This window comes from Vombatus ursinus, unplaced genomic scaffold, assembly GCF_900497805.2.
Source record: "Vombatus ursinus unplaced genomic scaffold, bare-nosed wombat genome assembly UNPS02004996.1, whole genome shotgun sequence".
Taxonomy (NCBI): domain Eukaryota; kingdom Metazoa; phylum Chordata; class Mammalia; order Diprotodontia; family Vombatidae; genus Vombatus; species Vombatus ursinus.
The window spans coordinates 1-18,047 of NW_020944774.1; the positions used below are offsets into that span (position 1 = coordinate 1).

At 34.6% G+C, this 18,047-nt stretch overlaps 2 protein-coding genes across 2 annotated transcripts in view; both read right to left on the bottom strand.

Annotated features, from left to right (window-relative positions):
- Positions 1 to 3,366: 3,366 nt before the first annotated feature.
- Positions 3,367 to 4,314, bottom strand: LOC114028798 (olfactory receptor 8K3-like). The gene has a single exon (XM_027843092.1). The coding sequence runs from the start codon at positions 4,312 to 4,314 to the stop codon at positions 3,367 to 3,369; it is 948 nt and encodes a 315-aa protein (XP_027698893.1).
- A 6,986-nt stretch (positions 4,315 to 11,300) lies between these two features.
- Positions 11,301 to 18,047, bottom strand: part of LOC114028735 (olfactory receptor 8K3-like) — a 7,794-nt gene continuing 1,047 nt past the window's right edge. The window contains exons 2-4 of the mRNA XM_027843012.1: positions 17,711 to 18,047; positions 11,380 to 11,420; positions 11,301 to 11,333 (exon numbers count right to left, since the gene is read on the bottom strand). Coding sequence (XP_027698813.1) covers positions 11,301 to 11,333; positions 11,380 to 11,420; positions 17,711 to 18,047 — 411 coding nt within the window. The remainder of the gene's footprint in view (positions 11,334 to 11,379; positions 11,421 to 17,710) is intronic.

Consider the following 18,047-nt stretch of genomic DNA (forward strand, 5'->3'; position numbering starts at 1 on the left):
AGAGGGCCTCAGTGAACTGAGGGCAGTTCTCAGGGGATTGAATCAAGGGGAGGTGTGGTGGATTCCAAACTTCTCAACCCACAAAAACCAAAAACAACTTAGAGAGTCAATAGGAAATGTTTATCTGACTACGGTGAAAAAGGAGCTTGGTCAGACTCAAATATTGGTGCAACCCCAGGGTGGTGGCTATTTCTGGAGCTCTTGACCCACAGACTGAGGAAGAATCGAGTGGCTGGTCAAATGGAGGATTGCAAGGAGCTGTTTGCTGGTGCTGAGGCAGGATTCTCTTGTTTTGTCCATGCTTGGACCTGGGTCACAGTTCTGGGTGGTGGTTTTGGTGAGAAAAGTAGCGCTGGCATGAAATTTGTGGTGGCAGGGGAGAGGGAATCCTCCTCACAGTTCCAAGGCAGAAAAGAGTGCTTGTGGTCACTCATAGACCAGAGCATAGGCCAGGAAAGGAATTTCAAAAGCTCACTGAAGAAAATACTTCCTTAAAAATGAGAACGGAGCAAATTCAAGCTAATGATTTCATAAGAAACATGATTGAGAAGATTGGGACAGGGAATAGGTAGGAAAGAAGAGAATAAGGAAATCCTTAATACAATTGAAAAATATACATCAAGTGGGGCAGCTAGGTGGCACAGTGGATAGAGCACCAGCCCTAGAATCAGGAGGACCTGAGTTCAAATCCAACCTCAGACACATAGCACTTAGTAACTGTGTGACTCTGGACAAGTCACCTAACCCCATTGCCTAGGAAAAAAAACAACAAAAAGCAAAATGAAATGAAAAATATACATGTACATAGAGTAAAACTCATGTAATAGTGGTGATGTGTTGGGGCACAGAGAGAATGAGTCAAATTATTGAGGAAAGTTTTCTTCTGTAGAAAGTCTTATTACCCCCTGAAGTGCGTGCTATGTTCCAAAATGTCCTTCTAAAGGTGATACTCCCTGATTTTGGTAGCCATCTACAGCTGGCCAATATGCATACCAAGTTTTAGAGCACATTGTAGACTGTGCGAGTACACAGCTGCAGAGAGGAAAGAAAAACCAGTGGTTGGCCAGGTAATTATATGCAATCTGATATAGGCTCTACATATACATTCATATTAAACACATTTTCACATTATTCATGTCGTAAAGAAGAATTAATACCAATGGGAGGAGCTATGAGAAAGAAGAAATGAAACAAAACAAAACAAAAAAGAGAGAGTACATAGTATGCTTCAATCAGCAATCAGATGCATAGTAGTTTGTCTGGATGTGGGGAGCATTTTCCATCATGAGTTTTGTTTTTGGAGTTGTCTTAGATTTTGCATTGCTAAGCAGATCCAAGTCTAGGAAAGTTAGTCATTACACAATAAGTCTGTTACTGTGTATAATGTTCTCTTTCCTCAGCATCAGTTCATCTAAGAATTTCTGGGTTTTTCTAAATTCCACATGTTCATCTTCTCTTATAGCACAATGGTATTCCATTACATTCATATACCACAACTTGTTCAGCCATCCCCCAATTGATGGGCATCCCCTCAACTTTTAATTCTTGGCAACCACAAAAAGAGCTGGCATAAATATTTTTGTACATGTTGATCCTTTTCCCTTTTTTATGGTCTCTTTGGGATATAGACTTGGTCAAAGGGTATGCATAGTTTTATAGCCCTTTGGGCATCATTCTTAATTGCTTTCCAAAATGGTTGCATCAGTTCTTAACTCCACCAACAATGCATTAGTGTTCCAATTTTCCCCCATCTTCTCCAATATTTATCATTTCCCCATTTTGTCATGTTAACCACTCTGCTAAGTGTGGTATGGTACCTCAGAGTTGTTTTGATTTGCATTTCTCTAATCGACAATGATTTAGAGCATTTTATATGACTATAGAGAGCTTTAATTTCTTCATCAGAAAGCTGCCTATTCATATCCTTTGACCATTTATCAATTAGGGAATGACTTGTATTCTTATAAATTTGACTCCGTTCTCCTTACACTTTATAAATGAGGCATTTATCAGAGATGCTAGCTGTAAATAAAGATTATATATATATATATACATATATATATATATATATATATATAATTTCCCAGCTTTCTACAGTCCTTCTAATCTTAGTTGTATGGGCTTCCTTTGTGCAAAAACCTTTCAATTTACTGTAATGTAATCCAAATCATCCATTTTGCATTTCATAATGTTTGCTATCTCTTCTTTGGTCATAAATTCTTCCCTTCTCCATAGATGTGACAAAAGAGTCCTTGTTCTCCTAGTTTGCTTATGGTATCAGCCTTTATATCTAAATCATATACCCATTTTGACTTTATCTTGGTATAGATTGTAAGATGTTGGTCTATGCCTAGTTTCTGCCTTACTTTTGTTGAGTTTTCCCAGTAGTTTTTATCAAATAGTGAGTTCTTATCCCAGAAAGAGAAGTCTTTGGATTTATCAAATGGTAGATTACTATAGTCACTAATACAGTCATATTCCCCTAATCCATCATTTCTTAGCCAGTACCAGTTAGTTTTGATGATTGTAGCTTTGTAATACAATTTAATATCTGGTACAGCTAGGTCACTTTCCCTTGCATTTCTTTTCATTAATTCCCTTGATATTATGGACCTATATAACCCAGTATTCTTTCCATGTTAGCACAAAAATGAAAAAAAAATAATCTGGAACTGAAGCTCAAGGAAAAAATGGAGATTTTCTTTGCTAATGTGAATAATTATTATAAAGAAGGAACCAACTTGTTCTACTTCACAGAGAAGAGAAGGAGGTATGATGAGAAGTCATAGACAGGAAATTTAGGTTGTAATAAGGATTAATTTCTTAACAATAAAAAATATTGAAAAGGAGACTGGCTACTCTGTTGGAGAGTGACTCTGATGTACGTACTGTTTTCCTTATTAAAATGTAAGTTCACCTATGCAGGAACCGTTTATTTTTTACTTATTTTTCTTTATTTTTATTTTCATTTCTACCTGTAAGCCCAGTGACTAAAATAGTACCTGGCACCAAGATTTTGGAAATGTTTTTTAATTTATTTTCCCAGAAAGGGAAACTTCAAATGAAGTTAGGTTAGCTTATTATTATAGTATGCAAAGAAATAGTTTTATAGATATGTTTTGTATTAATTCTCTAATAGGTCCCTTTAATTAAGTGATCCACTAAACTAAGATTTATGTAGGTTGATCCTGAAATAAAACACTAAGAACTAACCAAAGATCATCCTCTGAAAGCATATTAAGATATTTTTTTTTCTCTAAAAGGCAAGAGAAGAATGAGGAAAAAGTTGAAAGAAATCTAATACATATTTACTTGTTCTAATAATGCAATGGAATCATAAACTACATTGAGCCTAAAAGTGAAAGTTTACATGATTTTTTTAAAGAGTCTCCTCAAGGCACCTCTCACTACCTTGTTCCTCAAGCTGTAGATCAAAGGGTTGAGCATGGGGATGACCAGAGTGTAAAACACAGAGGCCATTTTGTCTTTGTCAAAGGAATGTCTAGACTGGGGCTGCAAGTACATGAAGAGAAGTGTCCCATAGAATATAATCAGCCCTGTGAGGTGAGAGCCACAGGTAGAGAAGGCTTTGTGCCTGCCCTCAGAAGAGTTTATCCTGAGGATAGTCATAAGAATGAACATGTAAGAGATAAGGATAATCAAGAGGGAAGAAGTCAAATCAAATGCAGTAAAGGTCATAATTATTCGTTCAATGTCACTTGTGTCTGAGCATATAATGGACAATAGGGGGAGACTGTCACAGTAGAAGTGTCTTATAACATTTGATTTACAGAAAGATGACTTAAAAATCTTTATTGTGATCAGTAGGGATACCATGATACTATAGAGGTATGAGATAGCCACCAAAAGCCAAGATACCATGTCTGACATTATGACCATATAGAGGAGGGGCTTACAGATAGCGACATAGCGGTCATAGGCCATGGCTGAAAGGATAAAAATTTCACTGGAAATAAATGTCACCACAAAAACTAGTTGCATTGCACATTCACTATTAGAAATGATATTTTTCTCTTCCATCAATCCAACTAGCATTTTTGGCCCAATAGCTGTGGAATAGCCAAGATCAACAAATGCCAGATGCTTGAGGAAAAAGTACATGGGTGTTTGAAGATGGGAATCAACACTGGTCAGGATGATCAGACCCAAGTTTCCCACCACTATGGCCATGTAGTTGAGGAAAAAGACAACAAAGAGGGGGCCCTTCAGCTCAGGATGTATTGTGATGCCCATAAGAATAAATTCAGTCACCTGGTTCGCTGGTGTTTCATTTAGATTGATCATCTCTTCCATCCAAGGAGCATAATCTGAAAAGAAAAGAAAGAAGCCTTTTTTGACTACTGTTTGCACAGACAACTAGGCAGTTAATGGTTAGAAATGTGGTTAGGGTTAGGGTTAGGGTAGGTTAGGGTTAGGTTTAGGGTTAAGATGAGCAGATGTGGAGGTCAAAGAATTTAGGATTACAATTTCCTACACAGCAAAAGTGAGTATAACCCTTCAAGTGCAAACTGGATATTTAATGAAACAGGGGGCTTTTGCGCAATTTTGATCAAAAGACTGGAGCTGAAGAAAAAAAAATGACTGTCATATTCGAGATTCAAGAGAAGCATAAAAAAAAAACAAAAAGAACAAACAAAAGGGAAATTATAAAGAATTTACTAAAGTTAAACTGTTTACATTTCTACATGGGAAGATGATCCTTGTAACTCATAAGTACTTTTGCATTATTAGGACAGATAGAAGTATATATAGACTGAGGAGAAAGGTGTGAGTTGAATATGGAGGGTTGATTTCTAAAAATGTAATATTAAAGGGTTAGGGAGGAATGTACTGGGTGAAAGGGAAAGGGAGAGTAGAATGGGATAAATTATCTCACATAAAACTAGTAAAAGATTTTTTGGTGGAGGGAAAGAAGACGGATGTGGGGGGCTGAGTGAGTGAAGCTTGCTATCATCAGAATTATCTCAAAGAGGGAATAACATCCACTCTCCATTGGGTATAGAAATCTCTCTTACCCTAAAGGAAAGAAGGAAGGGAATGGACTAAGACATGGTCAAGGGTGATAGGAGAGTGAGTAGGCTGAGGGAGGCATAGCCAGAAGCAAAACACTTTGGAAGAAGGACAGGGAGAAAGGAGAGAGAGCATAGATTAAACAGGGAGGGGAATGGGATGGAAGGAAATGCGATTATCAATAGAAACAGTTATTAAAAAAAGTTTGAAGTCAGTTTGTCTGATAAAGGCCTCATTTCTCACACATGTAGAGAAATTAGTTTAATTTGTTAAAAAAAATGAACCATTTTCCATTTGCTAAATGATCAAAATATATGAAGTTTTCAGACAAAGTAATTAAAACTATCTAAAGTCATATTGAAAAAAATTCTCTAACCCACTATTGATTTGAGAAATGCAAATCAAAACAATTCTGAGATACTACCTCATTGCTATTATTTAGACTAATAGTAGAAAAAAGGAAAATATAACAAATGGTGGTGAGGATATGGGAAAAAGAAAACATTAATATACTGTTGTGCAGTCAATTGGTGATTCAACCAATCTATAGAACAATTTGAAACTATGCCTAAAGGGTTATAAAACCATGCATACTCTTTAACTCAGCTATAACATTCTAAGTCTTTTATCTCCCAAAAGAAATTAAAAAAAAAGGAAGAGGACTTATATGTTCAAAATTATTTATAGCAGCTCTTTTCTGATAACAAAGAATTGCAAATTGAGGGGATGCACATCAATAGAGGAATGGCTGCACAAACTGCGGTATGTGATTGTGATGGAATACTATTTTGCTATAAGAAATGATGAGAAGGATGCTCTCTGAAAAACCTAGAAAGACTTACATGAGCTGATGCAAAATGAAATGTACTGTGTACAAAGTAACAGCAATATTCTGTGATGGTCAGCTGTTAATGACTTCTTAGCAATACAATGATCCAAGACAATTATGAAGAACTTATGATGAAAAATGTTATCCATCCCTGCAGAGAGAGAACTGATGGTGTCTGAATACAACTTGAAGCATACTTTGTTTTTGCTTTCTTTATTTTTCTTGAGTTATTTTTTGTCCACTTTTTTTTTCTATGTTTTCATGACTATCGTTGAAATGTTTTGCATGACTATCCATTCAAAACCTATACAAATTGCTTGCCTTAACAATGAGGGGGAGGTGAAGGAGGAAGAGAGATTTTTGAACTAAAAGTTTTATGAACAAATATGGAAAATTGATTTCATATGTAATGAGGAAAAAATAAAATACTAAATAAATAAAAAAAATGATGGGACAGCACAACATTGCAGATAATTTTTCATTTTCTCTAGTCAATAGGCCAAAAGATTCTAATGGGATACTGATGTAGTACAGAGTATATAAGATTATCTTATAGAGGAACAGAGGTGAAGTAGTTCTCTAGTTTGCTTCGCAAGTAAGTAGAGATGAGATAAATAACATATCCAACACTTTTCCCAAAAATCCTGTTCTGGTCAGGTAATCTCCTGGTTGTTTAGTCATTGTCTACTACTATCAGTTGGAAAGTGATGGCCAATGCCAAGAAATGGAATTTTCTTTTTAGGAGTGCCCCAGACTATTAACAGTAGACATTAAGGTTCTATTGCAGTGTTTATCTCATATAGTCATTAATTATATGACACCCCGGGAGACCCCACATAAATGCTGACTCTGTAGTCCCCCTTCTCTTTGCCTCATCAGAGAGAAAATATTTTTCCACCTGGGTTATTAAGGTGAACTAGGCTAACAATTTTGGTGTTTTTAATATATCTTATTCGAAAGGACAGAAAAGACTTTTTAAAACGCATCTTGTTGTTCAGATGATGTTCAGTTACATAGCATTGAACTTTAAGAACACTGATCCCATATATTTGAGTGATCAATATCCCTTGACAAATATTATTTGATTTTTTGAATTTCAGAAAAGTTTTTGTGACAACTGTTAGAGTTAGGAACTGTCATTTGATGACCTTCCCAGAAAGATTTTCTGCCATTTCAATGTGATCAAATTCAGGCCAAGGCTACAAAATTCTTCTCTTCACCCCCAAAATGGGCATACTTATTGGCTTTTGAATTGAAATTTTTGGACTCCATATTTTTAACATCTACTGTCCTGGAAGTTCACAAACACTGAATACTGTTACCTGCTTATCTGGAATGTAGAATCTTCTCTAGTTTGTTCATGTAATCCGTATTGCCAGCTACTAGAGTCAGATTTTATGGTTTCTTCTGTCCCCATGAGGCCACATCCCAAAAGCACTGGAGATGTTTAATTAAATTTTTATGATTGTGTCATGGAAAGTGCCCAGACAATAAGTGACAAAGTTTACTGGTCTAGGTAATTTCATGAAACATTTATTATGTTCCAGGCTTCTGTTTGTGCCTGATATACCATAGTTGCATCACACCCAGGGAAACTACAGATTTCTGCAGTAGAACTGTGGCCAAGAACAGTTAATTTTTAACCACGCACACACTATAATCCAAGTAGATGAAGATCACCTAGTATCTAGAACATAACATAAAGTTGAATGGGAAAAATGGAAAGTTTGCCTTTTTGGATGCATCTCTAGGACAGATGGGTACGAATGGACTTAGGGTTGGCCACCAAAAACAACATGGGGTAGATGAGCAGATTGGATTGTCTTTAGAGAATTACAAGGTCTTTTAGAAGGAACTAGGTGGCCCAGTGGATAGAGAACTAGACCTGCAGTTAGGAAGAAATAATTTCTAATCTACCCTCATACACTAGCTCTTTGACTTTTGGCAAGTAACATAACATATTTCTGCCAGTTTTTGTTTTCCGGTAATATAGGGTTAATAAGAATATCAACATGCCAGGATTTTTGTGAAAATCAAATGGAATTTCTATCAGATAGCTAAGTAATCCAGTGAATTTGTTTCTGTGCCTAGAGTCAGAAACATCTAAGTTCAAAAGTTATTTCAGAGGCTTAAGGTCAGTGTGACCCTTGTCATGTATCTTAATCTTTGTCTGCCTCAGTTTCTCAAGCTTTCAAAAAGAAATAATTGCACTTCCCAGTCAGATTGTTTTAAAGACTATTTGTATGGCTGCCCTATAATAGCCACTGTATAAGTGCTTGTATATTTTCTTTCTTAATGACTCTATCTTTTCTGAAAGAATATCATATGTTTATTTTTTAAAAATTTTTGCAACCTTTTTATATTCAGTTCAAACTTCTCTTTCTCCCTGTAAATCCCTAACCCAAACATTGAAAAAAATTAAAATATATAATACCCATTGTACATGTAAAGTTAGGCAAAAAAAAGTTTAACATTTTCCATGTCACCAAAAATCATAAAAAGGAAGACAAATAAATAAAAAAAGATTATTCTTCCATATTCACTCAGGTTTCATCAGTTCTCTCTCTGGAGGTGGATAATGTTTTTCAGCATGAAACCACAGGAATTGTCATCAATTATTTTATTGATCAGAATAGCTAGTCTTTAACAGTTCATTGTCATTTCCTATATTGCTGTTACTGTGTACAATGTTTTCCAGGTACTTCCTGAGTCAATTTCCATGATTTCATATACATCTTCCCTGGATTTTTCTGAAATAATCTCTATTATCATTAGACATTCACACTTTTTAGTTTATTTTGGGCATGTGTTTCTGTGACAGTCCTATTACATGAGATAGTCTGTCCTTGGAAGGCATGGGATTATCAAGAATTATATATAAGTGAGGGCAATTTAATGCAAGATTTTATTGAAATGTGATTGGGAAGATTGGGACGGGGAATAGAGAAGAAAGAAAGAAGGAGACCCTTAGGACAATTTAAAAATACACATTAGCACAGAGGAAAACTCTTGTAGCAGTGATGATGTGGTGGGGAGCAAAGAGACATGAGTCAAATTAACTGGGAAAGCTGTCTTCTTGTGTTTATTACCCCATGGCATGCTCCAAAAATATCCTTCTGAATGCTAGGTTACCTGGCCAATATGTACATCGAGATTTAGAGCACATAGTGCATTGTTAAAGTACACAGTTGCAGAAAAACTGGTGGTTGGTCAGCTATTATTTTTAGGCATACAGTTGTAATAACCTTAAAAATATAATTTCCAGTACTTTTCCATGGCTGGATTCTATAACCTACCTCTCATAAAGGGAGGCTTCCATGACGATGTCAAGATCACCAGGCCTTATCTTATAATAGCATAGTTCTCATTTTTTCTCCAGTGACTAGACCAGGTCACAACTGCTTGAACCATGAGTTAGTATACCCATTTTTCTTAATTGCAGTCCTACTAGTGAATTAATACTTACCAATATATAGATGCTTAGCACTCCTTTTAAGGAAAAAATATGCAGTCCATTCAGACCCTTCCAATAATAATGAAAATTACTCATTTTACCAATTTGTACATTATTTACTTTAATAATTACTTCAATTTGTTTCAGAGTGTATGCATTGTGCATATGGAATAGTTGCACTAATACCTAATGCAACCTTTTTGAAGTGATCAATGATCAATCTAATAATTTCATTAGGTGATCAGTCTAATAATATTGTCATCATGCACACACATTTACTGGTCATGCGCAGTATGCCCATTCTTGTTGAACCTTATTCAGGGAACATGTAGCATCTTTAGGAAAACAGTATCTTCTCTCCATCTCAAATATTTGACACCTATAATTGGGCATGAAAGAAAGTCATATGATGAGTGTTGCATAGTGGATGCAAGGCTAGCTTTAGAATCATTAATGTCTAACTTCAAAAACTGGCTCTGGCACAGAAGATCACATCCTTTTTCTTCATTCTTTCCAGTTTATATTCATTCATTTGTTTATTTTTGTCTTTGTCTGTCCAATCCTTATTACAGTGTGGTTCTTGTTAATTGCATGTTTGACGAGCTCTTTCTATTTGACTTGGAGCTGAAACACTATTTATGTATTGGCTCCAACTATTAATATATGAGCTCCTTGAGAGTGTGAGATGTCTTCCATTTCTGTTGGCGTCCCAAATGCTTAGATTAGCATTTTGTATAGAGTATACATTTCATGATTTTAGTTTCATTAATTCATCTAAATTTATTTAGGGATCTCAATATCATTTCCAGGTACCAGTCTTTCCTTTTATCAGTATTATTTGAATCTAGAATCTCTGAAGCCTTTCATATCCTAACCTTGGTCTTCTTTTCCAGCCTTTTTAAGCTATATTTCTTCTCACACTTTAAGCAATGACACTGAGCAACCAGCTCATTCACAATCAAAACACTCCATGTCTCAGCTCTGGTCATTCTCTCACCAATGCTCCCTTTCCTGAAGTAGTTACTTTCTGATAATTATTTCTTATTCATCTTATATGCAGCTTGCTTTGTACGTATTTTTTTCATATTATCTCCTCCGTTAGATTGGTATCTCCTTGTGGATGGAGACTTTTTTTGTTTTTATCCCCAGCATTTGCAGAGTGCTTGGCACAAAGTAGGTACTTACTATATATTTTAATCAATTATTGACTTAATGTAGACTTTCAAATATATATATATATACATATATGTATGCACATAGATATATACTTATATGCATGCATACACATATGCATATACACACACATACATATACATGCACATGTATACTTATATATGCATACATATACATTATAAACATATATACATATGTATATACGTACATACATACATACATATATATGCTTTTGATTTCTCTTTGACTGATTCTAGATCCTAATGCTTCCCAGGAGTACCTTCACTTCCTATTCATTTTCACTATGACATTCTCTTATACATTAAATATGATACGACACAGTGCTCAGTATTTTTGTGTGTGGCCCACAGTGTCTCATCAAGTAGATGAACTTAAAAGTAATTGTTAGGGAAATGTGTATTTGATGATGATGGTGGTGATGATGATGATGATGATGATGGTGATGGTGATGATGATGGTGATGATGAAAATCATAAAGATGAAGAGGAAGAAGAAAAGTCAAACATGGATGATGATAAATGTTGTGTGTTCATAATAATTATTACAATTACAATGAGTCAGTATATGTCCCTGATTTAAGAAGCAACTTATTATAGTATATTAAATATAGAGTGTAGAATTTATAATCAGGAAGATGTGATTCCATCCTTGTGCCCAACTTTTATAGGCTTGATGATTTCATTTAATTTGTTGAAGTTCAATTTTTTTTATCTGTAAAATGGGGTGAAAATATCTATGATACCCATGTCAGAAGGTTGCTGTGAATCTTCAGTGAAGGAATATTTATAAATCTCAGGTGTTATACTTAAACTCTTCTTCTGGGACCTGTCTTAAAATGAGTATAATGAAAGCACTTTAATATTATTCTCACAACTCCAAAAATTTTAAGAGGAAACAGCAAATTAAGACACAACAAAACAAAACAAAACCTCCCCTAAGATTACTTTGCCATTGTAGGGATACCATTGGGAGAGGTTATTGTGTGAGGCTGTGTTAACCCATAGAACTGGAGGGCAGGTTGGGATGAGTTACTATTGGGAAATAGAATTACAAGTTAAGAGTTTTTTTCAATAGAAATACAAACAAAGCTGGAGAATCTTCAAGTTTATTAAAGCTTCATGGCTTCATAACATTTTAAATGGAAAGCTGCTAAAAGTTTGTACTATCAAAATCCCCCATTCTATGTATGAGCATAAGTCAGACTCAACAAACATATTACCCAGAATAATGCAAGTCCCATGAACAGACTTGTGGTGTGAAGCACATCCTTTGAGGGAACTGAGTGTTCCAAAAGTCGTATTTCATTTTAAGTTTTAGAAACTAAAATTTGTATTAAGATTTTAGGGACACCCTGTATAAATGTATTTTACAACATTTTTCTTCATTGTAGTTATTGCCAGTAAATTAATGCTCAACACTAAATAGATAACAATCAATTATTTATAAGGAATATGTATATATATACATATGTATAAACATACATGCATATATACACACATACATATGTGTGTATTGAAAGTCTTGAATTGAGCTGAGTATGATGGTATTGAAAGAAAGTCTTGAATTGAGCTGAGTATGATGGTATGATTATTAAAAAAATTGTGCAGCAAAAGATAAAAAGGAGTAATCATCACATACAAAAGAAGTATAAAAGGGAAAAAATGATACAGAAGAATCTAGTGGAAGGAGGGTAGGTCAAAATGGGAGCTTACTCTCAATCTGGATGGGTTAAAAAATAAACACAGACACACACACACACGTACATATTATATAATATGTATGTATGCATGCATGTATGTATATATATTTATCTGTGTATATATACATATATAGATTACTTATATATGTATATATTTATATATAAATAGATTATTCCATTTATTTTATATATACTTTTACACAAACACACACTTAATATATAATATATGTGTATGTATGTGTATATATGTATATATCTTTATATCTATCTATATCTATATCAATATCTACATATATGAGATATATGTACGTACAAAAGTCTTCCAAATTCAGAAAGAAATAAGAGGGTAAGGGGATAGAGCAGGAGGGAGCAAAAGAGGGTGATTTTTGGAGCGGTAAGTAGATAAAGTGATGAGAGGACAAGGTAGCAGGTAGAAGTAAAGTAGAAGAGTGAGGAGGGGTAGGGTAAATAAGGTTAGAAGGATAGTGAGGGAAAATAGAAAGGAGGAAAATGTACAAGTAATTATAACTTAGAATGTGAATGATATGAATTTACCTATGTATACCAGGTTAAAAAATTCAATTCAACAATATGTTGCTTTCAGAAAATTCTGTAAAAATGGATGATACACAGGAAGATAAAATAAAGGTTATTAGAAGAATTTATTATGTAACAAAAAGCAAGGATAGTAATAGTGATCTCAGACAAGGTTAAAGCTAAAATAGACTTAACCAAAAGAGGAAAATAAGAAAACTACACAATTTGTCAATAATATTTTTCAATATTGTTTTAGATCATTTGAAATAACTAGGCAGTAAAAAAAAATAATCTCAGAGTATACCTGCCAAAACACCAACAACAACACAGCAATGTCATGAATATTTAAAAAAAACAATTTTTATTCAAATAATGTGAGTTCTAAATAGTTGAAGTAATATATATTGTTCATGAGTACATAAAGCCAATGTAATAAATAAATGATAATTTTACCTATGTAATTTATTTATTTAATCTAATCTATTTATTAATAGATTAATTTATTTACCTAATCTATTTATTTAACTAATCTATTTAATGCCATCCTCAATAAATTATTTAAAAAAAACTTAATCAGTTAGAAAAAAATAACAGTTTATTTGGAAGATAGAAAGTCAGTGAGTTCAAAGAAACCAAGGAAAAAGAAAATAAAGGAAGTAGATTCAGCAGTCTCAGACCTTAAACTGTAAGGTAAGAATATTGTTGAAGTGTGAAAGGAGTAATTTTTATTATTTTAAATTACAATTTTCTTGTATAAATAAAGGCAACATAGCCAAGAATAGAAGGAATGCAGAAAAGTGAAGGAGAGAAAAAAAAATCATAAATAATCTCTCATTTAGGATGTAAGTGGGTTGGAATACTGTTGTGGTGTATGAAATGATGAACTAGTTGATTTCAAAAAACACATGAAAGATGATAGATTAAGAAGCAAGTCGTTCTTGCGGTCCCTTATTAACCTGTGAAAGCCCAGAAAATTATCACCGCAGGAAAAATCCTGGAATAGCTGAATGAGAAAAAAGATGGGGTGTAGCAGTCCAGTAGCCCAGGTAGCTTGAGGGATTAACAGGAAAGACCCTTCTTGCCCTGGGGGAGGGTGAACAGTGCAGAGCCAGAGGCATCCCAGCAAGTTAGCAGAAAGCCCCACCTCGCTATACCAGGGGGAGATCTTGAAAACCAGGGGGAGGTCTAGGCAAACACCAATACCTGGAACCCTGAGTGGAAACCAACTTGGAAATCACCAGTTGCCTTATCATTATACAGCAACCAGCCCCGCTAGTGCCTCAGCAAACCTAAGGGAAGCAGCTCTCCAAGGGACCGCAAGCCAGTAAATACCCTACAACATCCATCTGAAAGGAACTGAAGAAAGCAAAAGAAAGGAAAGGCCTAGGTGAGCAGGAAATCTCCAGGAGCCACACTACTCAATCCTACCCCTAGAGATCCAGTGTTGCTGATTCCAGCCCAACATCAGGTAAGCTGCCAGAACTCTACAGCCTCCAACTGCCAGCATCTGAGGCCCCAACACACAAAGCCAGTAATCAGGCCCTGGGTGTCCAACACAAGAAACTTGGGTCAGGGCCTCTGCACCTCAGCAGGAATGCTAAATATTTTTAAAGGCCAGGAAATAAGGAAACACCATGAGCAAAAAGAAACATATTATAGATTCTTATTATGGGAATAGTGAAGATCAAGGCAGAAATTCTGAAGAAGATAATAATGTCAACAAACCCACATCTGGAACCCCAAAAGCAAATATGAACTGGTCTGAAGCCCAAAAAGCCTTCTTAGAAGAGCTCAAGAAGGATTTTAAAAGTCAAATGAGAGAGATAGAATAAAAAATGGGGAAAAAAATGAGAGGTATGCAAGAGAGAGTCAATAGCTTGGAAAAGGAAGGACAAAAATTAACTGTAGAAAACAAGTTATTAAAAAATGCAATTGACCAAATGGAAAAAAAAAGTACATGGAAGAAAACAACCACTTAAAAAGTAAAATTGGCAAAATGGAAAAGGTGGCACAAAATCTAATAGAAGAAAACAATTTGTTAAAAATTAGGATTGGGAAAGAGGAAGCTAATGACTGTGTGAGAAGGTGAGAATCATTCAAATAGAAACAAAAGAATGAAACAAAAATAGATGAAAATGTAAAGTACCACATTGGTAAAAAACAACTGACTTGGAAAATAGATCCAGGAGAGACAATTCAGAAATTATTGGTATACCTGAAAATCATGCTGAAAAAAAAAAGAGCCTGTACAGCATCTTTCAGAACATCATCAGGAAAAAATGCACTGAGGTCCTAGAACCAGAGGGAAAATAGCCATAGGAAGAATCCACTGATCACCTCCTGAAAGAGATTTCAAATTGAAAATGCCAAGGAATATAGTAGCCAATTCCAAAATTACCAGGTCAAAGAGAAAATACTGCAAACAGCCAGAAAGAAACAATTTAAATACCATGGAACCACAGTCAGGATTATGCAGGACCTGCCAGCTTCTACATTAAAAGATCATAGGGTGTGGAATACGATATTCTGTACGGGAAAGGATCTTGGATTACAACCAAGAATCAACTACCCAGTGAAAATGTACATAATCTTTCAGGGAAGGAGAAGGACATTCAAAGAAATAAGGGACTTCTAAACCTTCCTGATTAAAAAAAAAACAAACAAACCAAAAAAAAAACAGAGCTCAACAGAAAATTTGATCTTCAAATACAAAACTCAAAAGAGACATAAAAAAGTAAATGGGACAGAAAAAAAACAAAATGAAACATATTTTTCATAGGCACAAAATGTTTACATCCCTGCAAGGGAAGATGTCTCCTGTAACTCTTGAGAACTGTATTATTACATTAAAGGAGTATGCATAGAGTGGGTGGGCATAAGTTGACTTTGATGTATTGATAAAAAAAATTATGATCAAGTGGGTTAAATGGATCTAAGTAAGTGGATTAATCGGATCACAGTAAGGGAATGTACTGGGAGAAAAGGAAAGGAGGAGGCAGACAAGGGTAAATTATGTTACAGGAAAAGGCACAAAAACTCATTACAATAGAGGGAAAGAAGGGAGGAGATGAACATTATTTGAACCTTCCTGTCATCAGATTTGGTTCAAGGAGGGACGGACATCATCAGTTAAGTATATAAATCTACCTTACCCAATGGGCAGTAGGAGGTAAAAGAGGAAAGGAAAGGGAGGGAGGTAATAGAAGGGAGGTGGTAGTGAGGGAAAGGGTGGTCAAAAAGTGTTCTCTGACTGCTTGCTGATGATGATTCATTTAATATCAAAACAGTAAAACTCAGAAAAATTTGGACATGAATTGTTGGGTGCCTTCCCAATCTCCTACTCTGCTCTTTATGCTGCTTTAAAATCCTTAAAGTTCTTGGTCACAACAATCTGTAGGAAAAATAAGATCACACAGACCAAATTAAATCAAATCAATATACATTTATTAAGTTAAAAAAAAAGAAAAACACAAGGAAAGATTTGGACTTAAAAGGGAAAATACTATCCACATTCAGAGTAAGAGAAGAGAAGTGGAAATAAGCATAGTGCAGTGTTACATATATGTGTATGAGTTCATATGTATATATATGGGTAGGTATACATCTATGTATTTGTATGTATATATCCATGTTTAATGGTAGCCTTCTTTAAGGCAGGTTGTGCAGTGGAAGGTAGGGAAAAATAAAGTAAAAAGTGCACAGCAAAAAAAAGATGAAAACCTACAAGAAAGCAAAGAAAAGCTGAATAGCTTTTAAAACAATGTGTAGTATTTCTTATATAGGTTTTCCTCAAATGGAAATTAATGGTTTTGTATTGAATCCTCTCTTACCTTCTAGTGTCTACATGACAATGTTGTTTTTTTTCTTTTCTTATTTAACATTTAGAGTTAAAATGAATTTTAAATAAGAACATGAGTACTCATTGAAGACTCTATGCTGTTAAGAAAAAAAAAAAGGTTCATGGCATCATACAATTTGTGTGAAAGAGCACGTAAAACTTCTGTCATCAAATTCCCAAGTTTTATAGATAAATGGGAGCAAGCAAAGATAAATTTATTGCCCAGAATATCATAAGTCACAAGTAATACACCTTTTATTTAATCCTAGATTCTTCAACAGAAAGTCCAAAGTTGAATTTACTTTAAGCTTCAGAAAATTAAATCTAGACTAAGATTTTTAGGACTCCTTGTATAGATCAGTGTCTTTCCATCCTAGCACAAAAATGAAAGAAAAAATTTGAGACTGAAACTGGAGGAAGAGATGGAAATTTCCTTCAAGAATTTGAACAGTTATTACAAAGAATCAAATTGCTTTGCTTCACAGAGAACACCAGGGGAAATGACTGGAAGTCACAGGGAAATTTAGGTTGTGATAAGGATAAACTTCTTAGGCATTAGATATATTTCAAAAGAGATTGGCTGCTCTGTTGGATAATGTTGTTGTCATGTACATATTGTTTTCCTTCATAAAATATAAGGTTAATAACATATATTATAAATATACATAATTATATTATAAAAATAATAAACTATAAGAAAAGAATGAATCTTTTTTTATTTATCAATGTAGACCCAATGCATAGAATAGTACCTGGCACCAGCATTTTCTATATGCTTCTTAATTAATTTTCCCAGGTAAGGAAACCTAAAACAAAGTTAAGCTGTTTACTATTGTAAACAGTTACTTTGTATAGTAAAATAGATTGTTTTGTGGGGATATTTTGTATTATTTCTCTAATATGTCTCTTTAATTAAATGGTCCACTAAACTAGGATTTATTGAACGTAGACCACTAAGAACACTAATAACTAATCAAAAATGATTCTCCGCATATTAAGAGAAATTTTTTTAAAAGATAAAAGAAGATTCAAGGAGAAGTTGAAAGAAATCTATCACACATTGACTTGCTTTGAATAATGCTGTGGAATTACACACTACATTGGGCATTAAAAAGGTTTATGTGATTTTTTTAAAGAGCCTCCTCAAGGCACCTTTCACCTCTTTGTTCCTGAGACTGTAGATCAAAGGGTTGAGCATGGGGATGACCAGAGTGTAAAAGACAGAGGCTATTTTGTCTACAGCAAAGGAATGGCTAGATTGGGGCTGCAGATAGATGAAGATAAGTGTACCATAGAATATAACTGCCCCAGTGAGGTGAGAGCCAAAGGTGGAGAAGGCTTTGTGTCTGCCCTCAGAAGAGTTCATCCTAAGGATGGTCACAAGAATGAGCATGTAGGAGATAAGGATAAACATAAGGGAAGAAACAAAATTAAATGCAGCAAAGATCATAATGATTAGTTCAAT

Coding starts and splice junctions, on each gene's coding strand:
- LOC114028798 (XM_027843092.1), bottom strand. CDS start 4,314: ATGGAAGAGATGATCAATCTAAATGAAACACCAGCGAACCAGGTGACT.